Source organism: Sander lucioperca, chromosome 11 (genome assembly GCF_008315115.2).
Source record: "Sander lucioperca isolate FBNREF2018 chromosome 11, SLUC_FBN_1.2, whole genome shotgun sequence".
Lineage (NCBI taxonomy): Eukaryota > Metazoa > Chordata > Actinopteri > Perciformes > Percidae > Sander > Sander lucioperca.
In genome coordinates this window covers 12,766,378-12,788,694 of record NC_050183.1, presented here as the reverse complement: position 1 = coordinate 12,788,694, position 22,317 = coordinate 12,766,378, and the positions used below count along the sequence as shown (strand labels likewise).

At 40.7% G+C, this 22,317-nt stretch overlaps 1 protein-coding gene across 2 annotated transcripts; it reads right to left on the bottom strand.

The window, feature by feature from the left end:
* Positions 1 to 4,128: 4,128 nt before the first annotated feature.
* On the bottom strand, positions 4,129 to 21,959 carry tdrd5 (tudor domain containing 5). 2 transcript variants are annotated; one of them, XM_036007521.1, is made up of 18 exons: positions 21,744 to 21,959; positions 20,783 to 21,016; positions 20,387 to 20,598; positions 19,479 to 19,782; positions 19,125 to 19,294; positions 17,423 to 17,506; positions 17,208 to 17,264; positions 15,019 to 15,181; positions 13,680 to 13,864; positions 13,087 to 13,304; positions 12,437 to 12,646; positions 12,249 to 12,315; positions 11,004 to 11,204; positions 10,614 to 10,685; positions 7,110 to 7,202; positions 6,598 to 6,783; positions 6,284 to 6,467; positions 4,129 to 4,488 (listed from the first exon to the last, which is right to left on the bottom strand). In XM_036007521.1, exons 1-18 carry the CDS (start codon positions 21,757 to 21,759, stop codon positions 4,421 to 4,423), a joined length of 2,724 nt encoding a protein of 907 aa, XP_035863414.1. In that variant the 5' UTR covers positions 21,760 to 21,959; the 3' UTR covers positions 4,129 to 4,420. The 2 variants fall into 2 exon arrangements, with proteins under 2 accessions (XP_035863414.1, XP_035863413.1); XM_036007520.1 differs by having other exon boundaries at positions 10,551 to 10,685; positions 13,087 to 13,292; positions 21,744 to 21,958.
* Positions 21,960 to 22,317: the final 358 nt, after the last annotated feature.

Sequence of the window (22,317 nt, the reverse complement as noted above, 5' to 3'; positions counted from 1 at the left end):
GTTCAAAGACTGCGACACTGTCTTTGACGTATCCACTGATGTTTCACCTCTTCCAACAGTCTGTTCATAGACCAAAATAGGTATCTTATTCAAACATGCCCGGGTATTCTCTGCGAAGAAATCTCTCTGCCGCATCCACCGAGTTAAACGCTCTTGTCGCCCCACTGCGGGTATCCACTTTCAAGGTTGCAGGGTAAAACATCCCATACTTAACATTGCCCTGGCGGAGACGGCTTTTTAGTGCGTTAAAAGCCATCCGCTTCTTGTGCAAGGTTGGAGATAGATCCGGGAATATCATTATTTTGGAGTTACCGTGCATGAGATCCCTTTTCTGCCGCGCGGCGCTCAGTATTTGGGCGGTATCCTTGTAGCGGAGAAGTTTAATGACAAAGGCTTGCGGTGATCCACTCTCCTGTGGTTTCCTCCGGATCATGCGGTGCGCTCTCTCTATCTCCGGCGTGTCGGGGAGGCCCAATATCGATGGTAGCCATTTTTCTAGGAAGGCAACGGCGTCATTACCTTCAATTCCCTCAGGGAACCCTGCAATCCTCAAATTCTTCCTTCTTTGACGATTCTCCTGGTCGTCGAGTTGTGCCCTAAGTTCAGCCTCAGCCCGTGAGCCAATCGGTGACCGATTGCTCGAGCACAGTGCATTTTTGCTCCAGTTGGGCTGTCCTCTCTGTGTTAGCTTGCAGCCCTCCCTCCAGCTTCTCAATAGATGCGTCAATTTGGTTAAGGCGGGCAGCAAATGTGTTCTGAATCACATTCGTCATTTTTTCCATCTCCCTCAGAATCCAGGGTGGAGGCTGCGGGTCCATGAAGCTGTCGATGTTAGCTTGCGACGACTTAGCGCTAGCCATGTTAGCGCTAGCCGTAGCGGCCTCCCCCTGTCCGTTATTTTTCTTGTCGTCGGGTTTTTTAGGAGGCATTTGGCACTTAGGTTTATGTCAACGTCTTGGGTGTTCGTCAATATGTAAAGAGTATAAAAATCAGCTGTAAAGCACTACAGGTTACGCAATAATCATGAAGTATCAGGAGAGCTCAGGAGCGTGCTGCCGTTCACTCTGCCGCCATAACCGGAACTCCCCACATTATATCTTTAATCCGTACACAAAAAGAATGGGGAATTAAATGCTCATCATCACCGTGCTGGTTGCCAAAAACATTGACAACTTTCTATAAAACCACAAAATGTCTCTTTAACATTTCTGTTTGTGTATGTATCTGATATTGACCTGTGAAGCCCTCGACAATACCAACGTCATATCAACGAGAATCCTTGCACATGTAGTGGTGATTAAAGTACTGTTTGGAGTTAAAAGGAACAAGGAAACTGTTACTGTAACTAAGCGTGGCGTATAAATCCAATGTGTACAGTGTAAAAGCTTCACTAGGAGTGCTGGTTCTACTGTTATGTGAGGGAGTGTGTAGAAGTAGCAGAACTAGAGGCCTGAGGGATTAGCAGAATTGTCCTCAAATTAATGCAGCAGATAAGAATTTTGACAAAGGGATAAAAATAAAGGCGCCTCTGTTAGAAATGATCTCTCAGTGGATGAATGTGACTTAATGCACCCTCACTTACACACACACAATATAAATTCACACACACACAAACCTCAAATACTACACACCCTATTAGAACGCACACATGGACACACTTGCACACTTTAAACATCCAGAATCATTCATTTAAAAGCAGACAAAAGAAGAGACGAGAAGAGAGAAAATACAAGTCTACTAGCAATCTGAGATATGATGTTTCGGTCCTTTGCCTTCCTCAACAGACAGTGATTTTCTGAAGAACACCAATAACAATATGTGTTGTTATCTTTTGATCAATGTCAAATATTCTGGGCTATTTTTAATATTTTCTCATGTGTATGGGAAAGAAAAAAAGACACTAATACCACAATGTAAAAATACCATGTAAAAGCAGTAAAGTATTATCAGCAAAATGTATTTAAAGCACTTGTTCTGCAAAGAAATGACCCTTGACTGACATGGTCATTTGATGAATCATGAATAGATTATTACTAATGCATCAATTTGTTAAGTAGCATTTTACGGTTGTAATTAGTTGAGGTGGAGCTAGTTTTAACCACTGGACAAAACTACCTTACTTCATACATTTAGCTACTTTAGTCCAGTGACTCCCAATCTAGGGGTCGGGTCCCTACAAAGAGTCACAAGATCTGTGGTGTGGGATTCTGGGTTTCTTTCCAAATGGATATTTATTCAATGGTACAAACACTATTGTTACGCTTTACTAGTTTCGTATACATTTAGTGATTAATGTAGTGCATGTGTATATTTCCAAGTATTGAGCTAACCATTCCTCGTTAGTTGTGTACTACATCGTACTACAAATCCTTTCCAACAACTCCTGCTCTCTAGCTGCTCCTGCACTGAAGGCTTTCAATAAAGCTGCTCTGGCATCAACCTAATGCCTACAATATGGAGGTAAATGGAAAAAAAGGGGAGACAAAACATCCAGAAGATCAATAGTACCTGTCATCTACTCAGCTAATTAGCAAACCAAAAGCCTATGAAACAAAAGCAGTCTTCCTCTGACTGAGTCTGATTCAGGGTCTCAACTGTAAATCAAAGCCAGCCGATCTGCATGCTTTATTCAGCACACTGATACTCTTTTGCTGTTGGCTGCAACCACATTACTCTCCTCCTTAATAAAGTTTACGTGTACATCTGACACACACACACACACACACACACACACACACACACACACACACAAAGAGAGCTGGATCAGTCACCATTGGGTCTAGATTAGAGTGGCCTTCAATCCCCATACTGCCTGAAGAGCCTTGTGTACTGATAAGACTCTCTCACACACACATACAGAATTCACTCAGACATGTACTCCTGCATTACCAAATAAATCAGGACATACTAATGAAAGATCCATTAGAACAGACACTAAAGTCTTCATAGCACTTTGCTGCAGTGTTTTACCTACTAAATAACACCACTGTACCTCAACATTCACCATGAATGTCTAACGTCTTGGTGTTAAAAAATTAGTACTGTGTGTGATTATGTGCATGCTTGTTAAAGACTGCCAACGTGTAGGACAATGCTTGTAATGTTTGTGTCAATGTATAGTTTTGATCGTAATGCACTTTACTTACAATAAAAATAACTATACTGTGTGTTTGTGTGCATAACAATTAGATATAAGGTTTGTGTTCCAAAACAAAGTATTCATATTTGCATGTATCGTGCGTGTAAATGTATGTCTGAACAGTGTCATTGTACAGGAAATGTGTGTGTACAGTATATAGGTTAACGCTCTTCATTGTGCTGCTGTGTTAAAGTGAGAGGAGGAGCTTTTCTCATTAGGAGCCTTTTTAAAAAGCTAATTGGCTGAGCCAGTAAAGGTCATGAAGCCCAGCATGATGCAGACTAATGATCCAAGACTCCACATTCTGCTTTAACCTTTATTAGTCTGAGCACATTTTGGTAACACATCTCTAGTTTCAAGCTCTAGCCCCTTGTATGTTTTAGAAGAATACACACATTAAGTTCTTTTTTATAATCATTTTGGAAAATGAGATGAGAGAAGGTGGTAGGTTTTGGAACTGTAAATCTATATTGAGTTGCATGGGCAGCTCTGCTAAATAAATATTTGTTCCATAGCTGTCAGCTCTGCTCAGTAAAGCGCCTTGATTCACAGCAAAGAGCATCTAGAGTTTAGAGATGGTCTTTTTGTTGTTTTGTTTAATTCACTGTTCCTGTGCACTCATCTTGTGAGTGTTAAAATATTTCATGCTTTAAAGAATACAGTATTAATGTAAAGCATTGTTTTACAATTGGTCTACAAATGTATGCGAGACATTGGATCCACTAAAAGCAAACTGTGGAAAATAAATGACTAAAGGGAAAATACTAAAATTTTCTCTCAAATAAAATTTATTTTCCAAAATAAAACACTTTCTCTGATGTTTATTATAACAGTATTTTGAAATGTTTTAAGCTTGTCCAGAATAGCAATATTAATATATATAAAAGAAATTAAACCATTTAACATCACAGACATCTTGATGGCTTCTGAAAAAATGATTAAACGCTTTACACAAAGAATACATTTTTTTTTTTTTTTTTTTTTTTTAAAAACAAAAAGCATTCACAAGCGTATTCACATTTAAAAAATAACAGCCATCCATTTCCGGTATTTATTTTGTCTTCCGAAACTGTTAGGAAAGTGCTACAATTACAGTTATCAAACAAATAAACAGAGCCTAACATACAATTTAACTGATCTAGAATAGATTAAAATTAACTTCCTCAAAACTGGATTCTCAGAGTGTCCCGATACTATGATTACTAGTAGTTATTATGGAATACATGTTCATTCCTTTGGGCGTTGACTCATTCTGGTTGTGTTGGATGTAGGAGACATGTCCTACCTGGTCCCAAACAGAGGAAACAGATGACCAGAGTGTCGTAGATGGAGCGGAAAAACTGGTACACCTGGACATCAGAAAAAAAAACAACCACATATTAATGTAAGACACAGCTATTACTATTAGATCTGTTCAGCACACATAAAAACAAATCTTCAACACATTTTCAAAGGAAACAACTCACTATACTGAATCACTACAGTCCATGTATCAGTAGCTTTAGCAGTGGAGCTCCTCATAGGGGACAGCTACTTCCCCGTTTCAATATTGCGAGTGATAAATCAGTTGTGATTTATTATTATACCTTATTATAATTGATCCTCATTATTTTATTCAAAACATTTATTGTGATACTAAGAACTGTGTGAGCAAAGTCCTCTGCCGCACAACCTTAACAGGCCATTTTAATAGAGTCCCGTGCTAAAAGTGAGTCTTTTTCATTAACACTGTGCAAGCAGAGCCATGGTGGAGCAGCAGTGTATCGATATCAGGACAAATACAATGCAATGAAAGCAGCTTGTTGGGTCAAATAGCTCTGGTAACAGGTCTAATCGAATCCGTGTCAGGTTCCCAGTGCAGGTACATCCACCACTGCAAGCAGCGGGATGGAAATCAATACGTCCTCTCTGCAACCATGGACACAGGCTAATTTCATTGAAAAAAAAAAAATCTCTCTCTCTCTAATGAAGGTCATTGTATAAATCCTATTAGAAAATGAGTGTGTGTGCAAGAGAGAGGACATGCCTTTGTGTGTACAATGTTGTCTTTCTACAATTTGAAGGAAACAATACTATTAGAAATAATTAATTTATAATATTTATATACAATAATATTTATATTTTTTACTGTGTAAAGCATTTTGCTTAACTTATTAACTTTTGCTTAACTGATCTATGTTCTACTCTACTGGATAGAACATTGGCACATAGTTGTAGTGCCACACAAGAAGTGGTGAATTTGTTTGTGTTTTATAATGAACAGAATTTATACCAATGTTGTCCATTCAACAACAAATTCACATGGCAAATTACAATTGCTGAAATAGCGTCACACAACCTGACAAATCAACCTGACTTATCATCGCCCTACGAGGCAAAGTATTTTTTGTATGAATCTTTTGCAGTGTATACACAAACCTTGTGTACTTAAAGGACAATTCTGGCGCAAAATGAACCTAGGGGTTAATAACACATGATTACTGAGTCGACCGTTCTCTGGGATATGTTTTCATGCTAATCGAATGTGTCTCTAGCTTGAAACAAGCTAGCACAAACCGATTATTAGCTTATAAAGCTAGTCGTCGGGGCATGGGTAAAGTAAAAAGAATTTGCTATTTCTATACTACTATCAAGGCTCAAAATAGCACCACACTTCCACGGCAGCATAATGAGGGTCCCTACATGTAAACCGAAGCATTGAGAACTTTGTAAGTGTACAGACCGTTTATTAAAAAAATAGATAATAAAGACAGTAGCGTTCACCTATACTGTACAAGCAGGCGCCATCTTGGGAAAACAGTCGTGACCAGTCGAACAACGAACGCCGTGCAACCAGTAACCAGCAACATAGCTCAAGCACGGCGCTCGGTTTACATGTAGGGACCCTCATTATGCTACCGTGGAAGTGTGGTGCTATTTTTTGCCTTGATAGTAGTATAGAAATAGCGACTTCTTTACCCATGCCCCGACGACTAGCTTTATAAGCTAAAATGGTTTGTGCTAGCTTGTTTCAAGCTAGAGACACATTCGATTAGCATGAAAACATATCCCAGAAAACGGTCGACTCAGTAATCATGTGTTATTAACCCCTAGGTTCATTTTGCGCTGGAATTGTCCTTTAAATCGGTATGCATGTATATGTACCCTGAGTGTAGTCATGGATTTGGGCCAGGTCAGGGGTGTGGAGGCTCAGGGTCCTCAGGATCGGAGGTAGCCTGACCAACGAGTGGGCAGCGACTTTGGACCAGTGCTGCTCCTCTTTTGGTGTTGGACAGCAGGAGCTGGAAGTGATGCTGGATGGAGTTGGTGGAGGAGTCATGCTCAGTGTCTGATAAGAGATTAAAGTTTCTTTAATGGACAAAATACAACTATCTTTTATTATTCTGTTTTAAAGTGCTTGACAAAAACCATAAATCCAGTGATTTTGCTTCCATAAAAAACAACTGATGTCTTCTTACTTTAAGATCAGCTTTACAGTGAGTTAGGATTTTCTGGGACTGGATCAAATCTGGATGGGCGAGAGGGCTGGAGGTCGGACAGGAAGGGCTGGTAGGAGGCGGTTTGTTGGTCAAGGCACAGCCCAATTCACTGTAGCTGAAGGTTTGACCATTTATTAGAGCATTGAATGGGTTGGCGTCCATACCCTGAACAAGACACAGCAACAAACAAGACTTTGGTGGCGTGTGTTCACTCTGTTGTTGAACAAATCTTTGTGTCCACATACAGACAAACTTCTCTGGCATTATATATTTGATTCTATTTATCCTTTATTTAAAGCAGGTGATTGCAGTGCAAAAAACCAACGTGAATCAACAATCCAAAACACAATTACTTGAGTTGTATTCCATAAGTAAGTTAAGAAAACATTAATAATTCAGTCTATACCCAATTAAGGCAAGCTCCAATTTTTAAAATGCTCATATATTGTACATATAAACTGTTTAGTTTATTTATTATCAATTGGTAATACCTGGATATGGGGGATGACTTCTTTGTCCTCAATAAACTCCAGGTCGGGCAGCTCTTCCTCCTCAACCTGAGACATCAAGAAACTTCCCGTTTCCTTCAGATTCATATTTCATTAACAAATGTAACTGTACAGTGATCTTTGGTTGTATTTTCTGCATGTTGAATTATTTGTTCTTAAACCAACATACACAACAACTGTAGGTTATATTTCACTTACACACACATGACATATTGTGTAAGTGATTTCAGCTAATGGCATTGCATATGAACGTAACAAGCGTGATTTTGCATAGCTACGTACATGCATGCACCCACAAAACCTGTTCAACTAATATGCAAATAAATACAACAATAACCAAAACAGCGCTGGTGTTTTTGCAGTCACAGACAATAACACTCAAAACGCCCGGCTAAAATCATACCCCAGTTAACAGATCTAAATTACTAATTTAACCGGGGATTTTGTGCATGTATACACCTTAAACGGGGTAAATTCAGGTTATGTGTCTGTGCATGCTCCGTAGGTTATAACCATTGACATATATATAATGGACCAACAGATCCCGTTGCTCTGGATGGAGACCAGTGAAGGATATTAGAAGCACTTTTCCGGTGAGCACTGAGCGTTACTGCGCAGCCTCCAACTGCGAGAGACGACGTAAATGTGCCGTGAGCAACGTGTCTGAAAGTTGTAAGTCTTCTGGTAGCTGTGCCAAGAGAAATCTCAATCATTCCCAATCTTACAGAGACGGAGAGCGTAGGTATATGTAAGGAGATAACATAGGCACAGGCTAATTATTGCTAACTAAAATGCTAGTTAACATTAGTAATTACTAGGGCTGTCAATTGATTAAAAAAAAATGTATTCAAATTAATTACATACTCTGTGATTAATTAATCTAAATTAATCGCATACATAATTAACGGTGCCTGAACCGATACTTTTTAATAAAGTTAAAAAAAAAAAAGAAAAAAAAGAAAGGTAGCCTACTAAACAACAGTTGGCGACATTAAAGAACTTGTTTATTGCTAAGGCCATATGGTCAAAATTAAATGATTTAATAATAATAATAATAATAATAATAATAATGTAATAACTATAACAATAACTTATTTCACCAGTAAATTGCTGTTGAACGACAAAAACAACCACCAGATGGGAAAAGGACATTTAACAATAACTTCGAATGCATCACAAGGGTGTAAATTACCAGTTTCATTGAACGCACCGTCTGTTTTTTTCCGACGTCGGCAGCTGCAGATTGTTACATCCCGGTGTTGAATTCTCTACAGTGAAATACAGACAAACTTTACACCGTTTAGCGTTAGCTGTCAGCATTTTAACCGTTTTTAATCCAGCTACTAGCTAGCGGTAGGCTAACGTTAGCTGCTGTTGAGTATAGTGTTAACTAGCGTCACGTGCAGCGATGTTTGTGTTGCCTGTAACGTCTGTTTCAGAGCATCAGAGAGAAGTGCAGACATATCAGTGACACCATATTTCGGTACCCAACCGTATTCAGGAAGAAGATTTGTATAAGTAAATGTTCCAATCAATGATCCAGGCAGCACATTCTCGTCTCCCTCCTTCATTTTACAGTCGAGTGGTGGCTAGAACGGCTCCGGGTCAAACGTCAATATGGAATGGATTAATCTGCGTTATTTTTTTTAAACACGTTATTTTTTCTCAGATTAATTAATCGAAATTAACGCGTTATTTTGACAGCCCTAGTAATTACACTTAAACAGCTAATGTGAGACGAAACTGCCTGCGCGCTTCTCCTGTACTGTACGGTAATTTCTCTAGTGGCGACAGTAAGTCGCATGGTTATGACACAATCGTTAGCCTATTTTTACAAAAACGCCTGCTACGGAGCCATAAGGTGAGGTACAAGGTAATGGAGCCTTTTATACATTGTCGTGTTTCTTTAGAAATAAACAATGGACAAATAGAGTCTTTAAACGCTTCAGATGTAAAGTTATTCGCTGTCAAAGTGGCGCCAAAATGAATGGCAGTCGGGAATGAATGCTAACGGGAGGTGATGGCTTGGTAGCATCAAAATGGCGCCATAAGAGCTACGTGGTCCGAGGAGAAGTTTACCCCCTTGGTTATAACTGCCACACCTGCAGTGTGTTTTTTACCCAGAAATAGAAGAGAGCATTTGGAAGCAATGGCACCAAAAACAACAGCAACACAAGCTTTAAACCTTTAAATCCACGGAGGACTTTGCTATAGCAAGTACTATCAAGAAGTACCATTTCTGGGATTGAAAAGTCATCCATGTCCTCTCCGTTGCTTTAATTTTGACAAAGGTCAACCAGAAGAAAAAGCCTTATTCCGACCAGTTGTTCAGTGGCAGAGCGCCACCTACTGTATCGGAGGTAGAGCTACTCCCATCATTCTTTCTATTCTTCCCTGCTCATGGATACAGGGAGAACTGGCATAACCCAGTTATTCACTTAATCGGGGTGTGCATGTACACGCACTGACTGTAAAATCTCCTCCTCCTCTTTCCTATGTTCACTTTAACAACTATCCACTCATTAACATAAGAGCGACACAATCTTGTAATCCAATATACATTAAACAGCCCACTGATTGGCTGTCACATCATTTATTGGCCAACAACAAGCTGTGACCTTCTCAACAGTGTGAGTATACATTAAGGAGCATTGGATTGGACCCCTCCCTTCGGCAAGCGGATGTGTGTGTGTGTGTGCGTGCCAGTGTGTGTTGAGGGTGTGTGGTGCTGCAGTGGGCCTGCAGCAGTGACAGTATGGCTGGTAAGATAAGAGCCATGGACAGTGGAGAATAAAAGCTTTACAGCAACATTAAAAGATTGGGTAAGAAAGAGGAAGTGTTAGAGGGGGAGGGAGAGAAGAAACAAAGAGTGAACTCATAGACAAACAATTGAGACATAAAGCTGCAAATCAAAGTAACCCAGTATTGGCACTACGGTTTTGTTTGACTGTACTGCAGCCTCAAAGCTTTTTACATACATCGGTAGAAGCTTGCTTGCTTGTGTGTGTGTGTGTGTGTGTGTGTGTGTGTGTGTGTGTGTGTGCTTGTTTTACTATATTCGTGGGGTCCAAAAACCAGGGAATACAGTATACTTGTGGGGTCTGCACAGCCTTGTGGGGCCAAAATGCTGGACCCCACAAGGTTAAAGGGCTGTTTGAGGGTTAAGACTTGGTTTTAGGATTAGGGTTAGAATTAGGTTATGGTTAGGGTGAGGGTAAGGGTTAAGGTTAGGCATTTAGTTGTGATGGTTAAGGTTAGGGTAAGGGGCTAGGGAATGAATTATGTCAATGACGGGTCCCCACAAAGATAGTGAAACAAACGTGTGTGTGTGTGTGTGTGTGTGTGTGTGTGTGTGTGTGTGTGTGTGTGTGTGTGTGTGTGTGTGTGTGTGTGTGTGTGTGTGTGTGTGTGTGTGTGTGGTACCTTCGGTGAACTCCACATGGACTGTTCAATCATGTTTGCTGGCTTGGGTGAAAAAGTGGCTACCTCTTCTACCTCTGGCAGGTCAACCATTCCCTCCCCGAGGTAGAGACTCGCTGGGCGGATTTGGACACAAAGCTAAGGAAAGAAAAGGGACGTACACAGTACACAGAAGTGGGTTTATAGATCAAGTTTAAATATATATCAATATGTATAAACAGTATTTCAGTACTTTTGCGATGGTCACATAAACAAGACGGACCCAAAGTTAGGAATGAACTCATACAGTAACTAACCTGAATCAAAAGTATTAATGATGCCAGGTACATATCTAATACACTGATTCAGTACAGTGTTGCGCTGGTATATCTTTAATATATTTTCAAAGACACCAGCAAGCTAATCAAAAACTGGTATTTATCATGACTATGGTAGAAATAAGTGTGTGTGGCTTACTGCTGCACTGGCTGCGGGGCTGCAGGCTGACCCGTGGCCCTGGCTCACCAGGATGGTGTGGATGTAGATGTCGATATCAGTATGCGTGTCACACAGGTAGAGCTGAAGCACATCTCCGGTGTAACAATCCAAAGCGCCCACCAGGGTGCGTTCGGAGCACAGCTTCTGGAAAGAAGCCCTTGCCTCAGCAGTCCAGCTGCCCTGCAAGAGGCAAACCACAGCGCTCTTATTCATAAAGGTCAATATAACAGGACATTTTGCAACATCTGCAGCTGAACAGTTTTAATTTCTTCACTTAAATATGCAAGATGAAAGTATAAAACACTTACACACTACTTAGTTTAAAATTATGGAACTTTTGAACATAAATAATCATGAAGCGGTTGGTGGGCCAACAAAAAGGGAAAATAATCCAATACTGATGGTGAATTTTAAACAAATACATTTCACGTGTCAAGTCAAAGGCAAATATTCACTAGGAGTCTAGGACAATCTGATAACGATGCAGGATGAATGCATGACCAAGAAATGCAAGGACCATGAAATACAACACTGTCTATAGTACTAATACAGGACGGATGCCAGATACAGATGACCACTGTGGTATTAACAAAAAGTGAAGGTAGGCCTTTTGCAAGAAAACTCAAATTTGTCAGGTAACTGACAAGATTATTAAAAGGTCCAATGTGTAGGAATTTCTCCCATCTAGCTTTGAGATCATATATCACAATCAACTCTCTCGCACCACGCAGTTCAAAGTACGTATTACAGCTACGGTAGCCTTCACGCTTCAAAAAGCTGGTCTCTTGCTCTTTTCAATATCCTTTTTCTTTTTCTGGGTGAAGAAGAAGACTCCTGTTCCTGAAATTTGAATTTTGAATATGTGTGTGGTCCTCCATGTTTCCTTCTTCAAACTTGCCGGGGCCGGGAAGCTACGATACCCATTAGCAGCATTAGCAGCACCTATGAGTTTATCATGTGACAGCAAAAACGCGAAAGGCGGAGCAGTATGTCCTGTATGTCCCTTACCGTAACGTATTTCAAGATGGCGCATGAATATGGAGCGTCTACCCCAGTTCATGCAAATGCAAATGTAAAATTTCAAGCCAAAATTAATACTTGGAATTGATGGTGATGGTAAATATTCATGAAAAAGGACAAGTTTGTGAACGGGCAACACAGATTTTGATAATGAACAACTAAACACGTTACACACTGGACCTTTAAATATGCTATCAGACTCACAGTGGTGGGTTTAATTCCAGCCAGCGATGATGGAACAGCTTGTGCCGGAAGTTCAGAATAACATGACCTGAGGAAACAGAGATGAACCGTAGAGAGCACCGCAAAACACAGAAACCAATCAGCTTAATAGCAGTAGAGGCAGTACTAGTTTGAATGTTGAACTGCTTAAATGTATGAGATGCCCCTACTTGAGGAACTTGAGGTTGGCGCTCTGTACCACGGTTATATCACCAAAGTCGACATAGTACACCTCGACCTGAGTGGGGCTGATGATCTGGTGGATCACCACCCGGTAGAACCACATTCCTCTGGGTGACACGCAGCAGACTTGACCCCGTCTGACAAATCGATCAGGGAGGCGGTAACGCTCTGACACCTCAGGATAGGTGTAACATTGTCTACAGGCACCAGTGGAAGAGAGAAAAAAAATACAAAAGACAGGATGTCATTGCTCAGTGAGAAGCATCAGGAAGCTTGAAATGTAAAGGCTATGTTGAGACAGTGTTGAAGGACTGTTGATTACATTTTGTGATGTGTCACAGCATAGTTTTGTGATTAAAAAAAAAAAAAAAAAAAAAGTTTCTATTAAACGTTTCGCATAATAATGAACCCCATTTTTAGAAAATATAGATCTTTTAACTGCCCATCAGATAGAGCAATATGGTTCGACATAGTACATATGAGTGTGGCAGGCATGTTGAAAGGGTAAATATAAAAGGATTATGTATTATATTACTGAGTATACTACAATGCCAAAGGGGACAGCTAATATTACAACAGGTACAGGAAGCATTAGTACATTATCTTTTGACTAAGCTGCAACTAACAAGTCCACCACCTCATCGCAATCATCATGTCCTCCATAGCTCGAGACTCCTCACTCTCGCTGAAGCGGATGTAGAAATGTCCTGGCGACTCCACCTGTTCGACCAGGACTTCCACCAGCTCTCGAGCACCATGGGGTGTCGGCAGTTTGAGACGTTGACTCTGCAGGGCGTCCAGGGGCACCGAAGGGCTGCAATGCACCTGAATGGCAGGGTACATCTGAGGACACATGAAAAGCAGAGTGGTGAGCGATAATAATAATACGTTTATTTAATTTAGCACTTCACAGAACACACTTTTTACAGGTACACAGCAGTGTTACTCTATGTTCAGTACTATTCTACAGCACTTTTAATAAATAAGTTTTAGAGTTGTCTAACCTGAATATATGGACAAAATCAACATTTTTCACAGGGTACACCGTTAATGGGACATTGACACCCGCTTGTTAAGTGCAGTGAAAATTCATGCTTGCACTGGCATTGTCGGAACACACCATGTTATGCTCCGATTACCTGACAAAATCTTTATTTAGGTTTCTCTCTTAAAGATTGTTCTTAGAGCATAATAATGTAAAACAACATGATGAAAAAGATACTGTCTAACCATTTTGTGGGTATTCTTGGAATTGTTGGTTGTATTGGTCTCTAGCTCCTCATTCTCATAATCTCCTGCGATATTATCGTTGTCTCCTTCCAGTTTGCCTTCCCAAGGAGACTCTTCACAGCTGAAATAGTAGCTCATAAGTGGCAGCTTCCCACTATCACCAGAACTTTCAGTCACCTTTGAGTCTACAAAATAAAGAAAAATACATCTTCTGCTTAGTTGAAAGTCATTGTTGCACAAGAATGCTTTGTCACGTGATATCTCAGGTACCACCATTTATTACAATACGTCATTGATTAGAAAAGTATTGATTGCAGAAACAAACAGACTTGTGTCCTAGTGAGACGCCAGTAGCGGGTTCTCAAGAACACCTCCATATTACATAACAGTGTTTCCTCTATGTTGATGGCGGCCTGCCACGCTAAAATTTCTGCCGCCACGGTATCAGAAATAGGGCAGACGCACAACAGGGTTTCCGCTATGTACACCACACACCGTCGCTCCTTCAGCTGTTTATGAAAAGTCATGAAGTCGTAATTACACGACTCTGCAGAGCCGTCGGCTCTACTGAACTCAAGCGAACTGTCATCCGCTCTCTCTCCCCTTTAGGGTCCATGTTTAGGGTGAGCAACTGGAACAGTGACAGGACGTCATCACTCGCGAAGTCATGGCAACCAAATAAACAACAGGGCGAGTACTCTTGTCACTCAATCCTAGGCAAAGTGAAAAACAGCGACGAAAGCCGCGACATGAAATCCGCACTCATGCGGGTCCCGTGAAATATGACAGCTACAGTTTATTGGAAAATAGCATTGTGGACACTGAAGTTGATGAATTTACTGTTTATCAGACCCCAGAGGAGACAAGAAGCTAACGTTAGCGAACGCTGCGGTGACGGTCCCTCTCCCTTGACTCCCCGCTGCAGGAGAAGCTGTATTCCTCCGACACGCTGTATTAACGTTACTGTTTTAAAACCGTTTTCCAGGTTAGTGGGGGTGCATACTGCTCAAAACCAACATGAAAAACGTAGCACATACGTAGTAATGTTCACTCAGCGTTTTGTTTTGTTGTTAAACTGTGTAAAATGAGCGGTGACGTTAAATCACCGGTTTCAGTTAACGGCAACCTACGGTACCGTCTATTTGCTGGATAGTTTCAAGGTAACGGTCGGTAGCTAACATTAGCAGATAAGCCCGTTGACAGCGACGTTATTGTTCATATTTTGGCACAATGTTTCTGACCGTAGTAGTGGTCATAGTGACTGAAAGTGTGATGTGAGATGCTAAAAAGAAACTACAAGCTGTTTTCAGGTAACGTTACTCTTTGACATTCAACACACCTGATTGCGTATTGTCACCATCATTTATGACCATGACTATCCAGTGTTGCCCATTGTCATCCACTACAGGTTTCAGGTGGAAGGTGTCACTCATGGCACTGACCAGTTCAGTGACACTGACAAAGCCGCTTTGTTGCAATGGAACATCCTCACCAAAAAGCCTCTGAGGAGCAAAACACATATTTCATTACTATCTGAACTAAAGAACAGCTTAGGCGCTTCATAATCACTATTAGGGTCAAGTTGGCTAAATGTGAGAATCAGAATCAGAAAGGGCTTTATTGCCAAGTACGTTGCACATACGAGGAATTTGTCATGGTGTTGTTGGAGCATGTCACACATACAAATATAAGAAGGATAAAAAGATATAAACAATATAAGTATAAACATATATACACAGTACGTATTAATAACGATAAAATAAATTTAAATAAATAGTAAAATGTGTGTGAGTGAGTTACTTTCTAGATCACTAAGGTGCTCAAAAAAGCAAGAAACAAACCAAAACGGTGAAGCCAATGTTTTTTATTTAGCTATGTGGAATGACTGACTCTAGTTCCTCAACTGAATGAGTTCTTAAAGGGTAACTACCGTATTTTTTCAATCTGGGCTCCATTTCTCCATGCATGCATATCTAATAGACCGATATGAACAAAAATCTTTGAATTTGGTCTAGCATTGATCGAGATCGCAATGACGAGCCGGTGCGAAATGAGCTACAGTGTAACCTAATGAGGCAATTGTGGAGCCTTGCTTTTTTTTTTTGGTACTGACCGGCTCAGATTGTTACTAAAAGTGTCTGACAACATTATCAATCTGAGGACATGACTTTTTGTCCGAAGACAGCAGTGTGGACAGTGAAACGCAAGACGAGAAAAAGGTAGTCTAGCTGTTTCGGAGTAGGCTACAGAAATTATAGGCATCTGTTATATAAAATATTTTCAATGTAATGGCTCAATATTTAAATGATTTTGAAAATGTGGATGAGGTCGTTATAGTTTGATGACCACATGTAGGCTATTCATTGGAGCCAGAGTAGGCTACAACGTTACGGATGAAGAGAGAGAGAGAGAGAGAGAGAGAGAGAGAGAGAGAGAGAGAGAGAGAGAGAGAGAGAGAGAGAGAGGGCAGAGGTTGGTGAAGCAGCGGCTGAAGGGCTGCAAGGCTTGTGATATTGGTAGTGCTCCCGTGGGTGCTGTGCCCCTATATGCCCAAAGAATACTTTGTCAGGAGTGGGACATGTTGCTGCCAGATATCTGTGGTCTCAGACCAGTGGTCTGGATGTGTCCAGTGATATACCTCGGACACAACGATGTGCCACGTCAGGATTTCCCCTTCTAATCAACAGGGCTGTGAGACATACGAAATACAAACCGTTGTTTTAATTGAAAATCTTTTAGATAACACAACCTCATCCACATTTTCAAAATCATTTAAATATTGAGCCATTACATTGAAAATATTTTATATAACAGATGCCTATAATTTCTGTAGCCTACTCCAAAACAACAGACTACCTGAACCCCTTTTTCTCGTCTCGCGTTTCACTTTCCACACCGCTGTCTTTGGAAAAAAAAAAGTCATGTCCTGGGATCGACAATGTACTGTATAGTGCTGTCAGACACTTTTAGTACCAATCTGAGCCTGTCAGTAGCAACAACAAAAAAAATAAATAAAAAAACTTTTAAAAGCAAGCCCCATTAGGTTACATCGTAGCTCAGTTCGCGCCAGCCCGTCATTGCGATCTCACTCAATACTGGACCAAATTCAAAAGATTTTTGTTCACATCAGTCTATACACCTTTCTCACAGCAGACATGTTGACATGTCATAGTAGGAAAAGCACAGGTGTATTCAAAACCATTAATGATGGCTGCATTCCACTTAGGAGAGGCCCTGGTATTGTGCATGCTGACTCACTGAAATAGCTACTGGGACACTTAATGGAATTGAGCCATCGTTAAGGTTATCAATTTCGGCTGTGCTTTTCCTACTATGACAAGTCAAAATGTCTGCTGTCAAAAAGGTCCATTAGACACAAATACATGAGGAAATGGGGCCCAGGTTGAAAAAAAAAAAAACAGTAGTTACCCTTTAAGCTTCCAAATCCCTGATTAATTTGTCGTAAACTCTCCTGTGACACTAAAGGTGAATAGGAAAACTGCATGAATATCTTTGCTGTTTTTTTACCTTGTACTCAGCAGGCAGATCGTGCACCGATAATCTTCCACTGGTCTGACTTACAACCTGCAGAGTCATGAACATACAAATTACAAGACTTGTAACCATGGTCCTTGTTACATTCTCTACCAAATTAATTCTTGCCATGAAAGCAAAACATATTAGAGGTTTGTAGTCACTAGTGACACTAAGACATCTGCTTATAAACTAGCAGGAAGTCTGACCTTTCGCAGCTTGTCCTTCAGCTCCTGACTAATGGTACCAGCGACTCCATTCTCCACTATTCGCTGGCGAAGCTCCTCCTCCAGCTGAAGTAGAATTTAAGTAGAAAGACCAAAGATCATTGTACTTAAAAATAAATACTCTGAATTTTTCCCACAATACTTAATTTAGTAATATTGTATTTGATGCATTTTCTGCTATGCTATATCAAAATGTATCCTGTGACCAAAACAAGTCTTTAGGTTGTAGCTGCTACACAAAACTGCATTTTCTTTTGCTTTTCATACTAGTTTTCTGTATCTTGTCATCTGATAAAGTTGTGTCTGTGAGGTGTCCTGTGTTAGGTATAAAGAGCCACAAAAAGAAACGCACCATAGCAAAAAGCCACACAACACATGCACGTCCACACTACAACAGCAACAGTGTCTTCCAGATCTGATGACAGTTATAATACATAGCAGTTTTCATAGTTTTTTTCCTCACTTAGACTGACTCAGTGGGAAACCTGACAGTCTTTGTTATCCACAATCCTTTTCAGGTCTTGCTAGAACTCGGTTGTGGCCACTCAAAGCAACTCTCTCACTCATTTGTCACTAGAAGGTCTTTCAAACAATCTGATTCAGCAGTGAAAGGGTTAATGAGGAAGGTGATCTGTGGCCGCTGTTTTTCCTCAGGTTGCAGAATCTGTCCTCAAAACTCTGCTGCATTATTTTCCATTTTAAAATAATTGGCAAATGTATTGGCAGATGCATTCAAATGTTTTTTTTTTTTACTTATCTGAAATACTGTATGTTTCAGAAAAGTTAAAAACAACAATCAACCAATGACACAGCCCCCAGCCACACAGTAGGAGCCTCACAGGAGCAGGCAAAGAGCCGCATACGGCTCAAGAGCCACAGGTTCGCCACCCCTGGTCTAGACTACACTATAATTTACAGTGACCCAACAATTGCCTCAAGAGAAACTGCACACAGCGGCAAGGAAATCCTTACTTTTAACAGGCAGAAACCTCAGACAACCTGGCTGAACCTGGCTCTTGGTGGGCATCCATCTGCCACGACTCGTCAGACATGATAATAATAGAATACTGGATAAATGCTCCTTTAAATAATCGTGTGTGGTAGAGGTGTGAATCTTCACTGATCTCCCGATTCGATTTGATTATCATGTCAGCGATTCGATATCTCGATGCATCAAATACATTTTTCTATTAAAGCCATACAGGATATTTAATTTGAGAGAATGCATTGAGATACTGTATAGTTCAATATAATGGTTCTATATTACTTGATATGGTTATGTTTTCATCCAAAAATACAAGTAGTAAGATATAAAAAATCTTTTTTATTTAACAAAGTCCACACACACACCTTTTTTTTCAAGCTTCAAAAACAAAATATTCTGCAGTGCACTAATACTAAATAAACAGGATACATAAAACTACAGCACTGAGCACAGGGCACTTCCTGAATGTGCAAATCATAACAGCATATGTAAACAGAAACATTGTTAGGCCTACACTAAATTGTAAACAGAAATAATCGATTATGGTCGGCCACTGCATCGATGCAGCATCGTCCATGTCCGCGATGCATCAATTATTTGAATTAATTAACACCTCTAGTGTGTGGTCTCTTTTTTCCCACCTTTCACATTATCATGTCTTGCTTTAAGCAACAAGATGCAGGTACTACACTTTCTTACCTTTTGGACACGTTTCTGAAAGAGCCGACCTTCCTGACAGAGCTCTGGGCCCGCTTCCTGGTCCTTCTCAGCCATCTGTGTCTTGTTACCAACAGTTGTTGACTCTTTATCAACAGGGTCTAAGGTAGTAGCAGTAGCTGGATGGCTCAGAGGACTCTGCTTCACCAGGACTTCAAATGGAGTAACCCAAAAAGGTATTTCAAATTAAAACTGCACAGAACGTTTCTGTGCCAAATTTACAGTGGAGTTTGGCGTGTGTTAGTTTGACATTACTAACGTAATAACCCCATCAACATGTAGCCAATCAAAGCATTTTGGGCAGATTTAAATGTTCAAAATGTGTAAATGCATCACCTGGAGGTATTGGTGTCTGAGTTCTGGTGTCTGGCCCTTTGGAGGCTGACTGGACAGTTCTCGGCGATACTGACTTAACGGGTCCAGTTCTCCTTGGTAAGCTAGTCGGTCTGAGCAGCGGCCTTGGAAGCATATGTCTCCTCAGGGTCAGAACTGAGCCCACCCTGCTCTGCTGGATAACGACTAGGTCCGCCACTGCCTCCAGCATCTCTCCAGTGGAGTAGAAGCCATAGTTGTAGACACGCAGCGGGTGGCCGAAGAAGCGCAGGAAGCTGGTTTCCAGGTCGGACAACCTGAGTGGACCCTGGGAGAATGGCCGCATCATTACTTCAAATTTTTTGCAGTAACAGAGCTACATGATTTTGTTAGAAAAATGAACATATAGAAAACAAACAGAACGGTCAGTCAGGCCTCTAGGGTTGGGTATCGTTTGAATTTTTACGATTCTGATGCCGAACCGGTACTTGAAAAACTGAAAAATGACATCAAAGATGTAACGGGTTTACTAGCGATCACGTGCGGTGAATGGTTAACATGCTTTTACGTCCATTTTGGTGTGCCCAGAGGAAAAATATGGCATTTTAAAAGTAGCCTACATTTACGGTAGGTAGCTAGCTAACGGTAGACTACAGAGAAAGTGTGATATTTTTACGTCCGTTTCGGAGCGACAGAGGGAAAATATTTCAGTCGACACCGAAATGAGGAACCGAAATTTGCGTTCTATTCCGGTCCGATTCCTACCGGTTGCGTAGGAACCGGTTCCATAGTAGAACCAGGTTTCGGTACCCAATCCTACAGGCCTCTACTTCTTGGATTTAGTAGGGTGTGTTTTCATAGTGCACTGCAAAACAGTTCAGACTCATGACGCTATAAAAAGCAAAACTGGACAGGGGACCTTCAAGTCAGACCTGGGAGAGCAGAATGCGGAGCTGTGACCTCAACTGGGCAGGTACAGCCAAAGGAGCACGACCTCTTCTGGGAAGGACCACAGCGGGGGACTGTTGACAGTAGCGGGGCGAGAAGTAGCCGACACCTCCTGTCCTGGACTTCTTGGTGCTCTTAGACACGCGCTGCTTAGCAACCAGCTCCTCAATGTTTCGGGTGGATTCGTCACTTACAGCTGCGATGGCGGACATATAAAAGGTGACAGCATGAAGTTTTAGAGCTTGTTCAGGTAGATGTTGTAGAGGATTTATGCATCAAACACTTCTATGCTGTGCTGTTGTTATTTTTTCCCCCTTGATGGTGAATTGAAACTTCAGCAAGCTTTAAAATTTGAAATACATGCTCCAGTAGGATTCTACCTTTTAAAAATATGCTGCCATCTACCCTTAAGTTAACCGACACCACATCAGGCATCTCCTTCACCATATCCATGATGTGTCTGAAGCCCAGGAGTTTCAGGGGCATAGGATGCCCCAACATTTGGACATAGTCTCGCCTGAGCTGTTCGGGGTCCAAGCCCATCTTAGATGAAATGAGCAAGGAACGAACATCCTTCTTCAGCTTTGCCAAAACTACTTCTTGGTCCATCTTGCCTGCTGACATGATCTGGGGAACACAGCAAGAGGACAAATTGAACAAGACATACAGGACAGTAACCTACATCCTGAACCCAACCATGTGACTGAAGTACCAGCAAAGATAAATGCATAAAGTTATTCCACTAAAATATATATTAGTATTTTTATAATAAAGTTACAAATGCTGCATTACTAATTGCTTTGACTCAATAGTTTTGCCAAAATATCTTGAATTACCTTGTTTCTTTTTTTAAACACAAAATCATATGGTCAAATTTTTCACTTAGATTCATCACAAAAAAATGTGAAGTCAGATGACGACAACAGGTCATGGCGTCAAAAGTGACCTATTCGTTTTCGGCCATCTTTGTTTCCTTAGCTACACATGAACAGTAGCATGCTTTTTGAAACGGTCATTACAGGTCTAATAAACCTTCTTGATGTAACGTTAACACACCATAAACACGGGTACAGCTAGTTAAGCTAAGTAACCTTTGCTATGCACTGACACATCACCGCCGACTCAACTGTTAAATTAGCAAACGTGTATTTAGCCTCTCACTTGCAGAACAGAAAACCTCTGGAGGTTGAGCATGGTATCCAGTGAGTTAACTGCTAGTTGCCGCTGCAGCAATTTTAAATTAATTAATTTCGTTAACAATGTATTTAAATACAGACACGGACCAGAAAAGCCATATCTTGTTCAAATTGTTTCAAATGTATTGTAGACATGTCAACTTACCGCAAGCTTGACGCATCCCCTTCACCTTCAACCTCGCCACACCTGTTGCTAGCAAACGACAGATAATACACGTTCAGTCGTGTAGTGGTAGCACCGCAAACACAGATCGTTTATTGCTGAAGCGATGATGACTAGCTAGTGCTCTTGTGGAAATTGTTAAGACGTAATTGTTGGGTCTCTGTAGAGTGTGCTCTCTAGACCTTTATCTGTAAAGGGTCCAGATATAACTTCTGTTATGATTTGACATTTGTCAAATCATAACAGAAGTTATTTACATTTGTTGGGTTACCATGACTGAGACACTGGAGTAGATTGATGACCTCTGTGTATCGAGTGTGTGTAGAATATAAATAGCTAAACGTCCGTAGATTTCAACGTGTCTGGCTTTTTCCTTCCACGTAGCTCGCTACAATTGAACTGAATTAAAAAAAACGAGCTCAAAACTCGTTCAAGCCTCGTGTACAATGACTTATTTTCTGATCAATACAGTACAAATATGTGTTAGAACTGGAGGATACGCATAAAGCTATAATTTCAATATTTTCAAATATTGATATACAGGCTTTACAAAGGG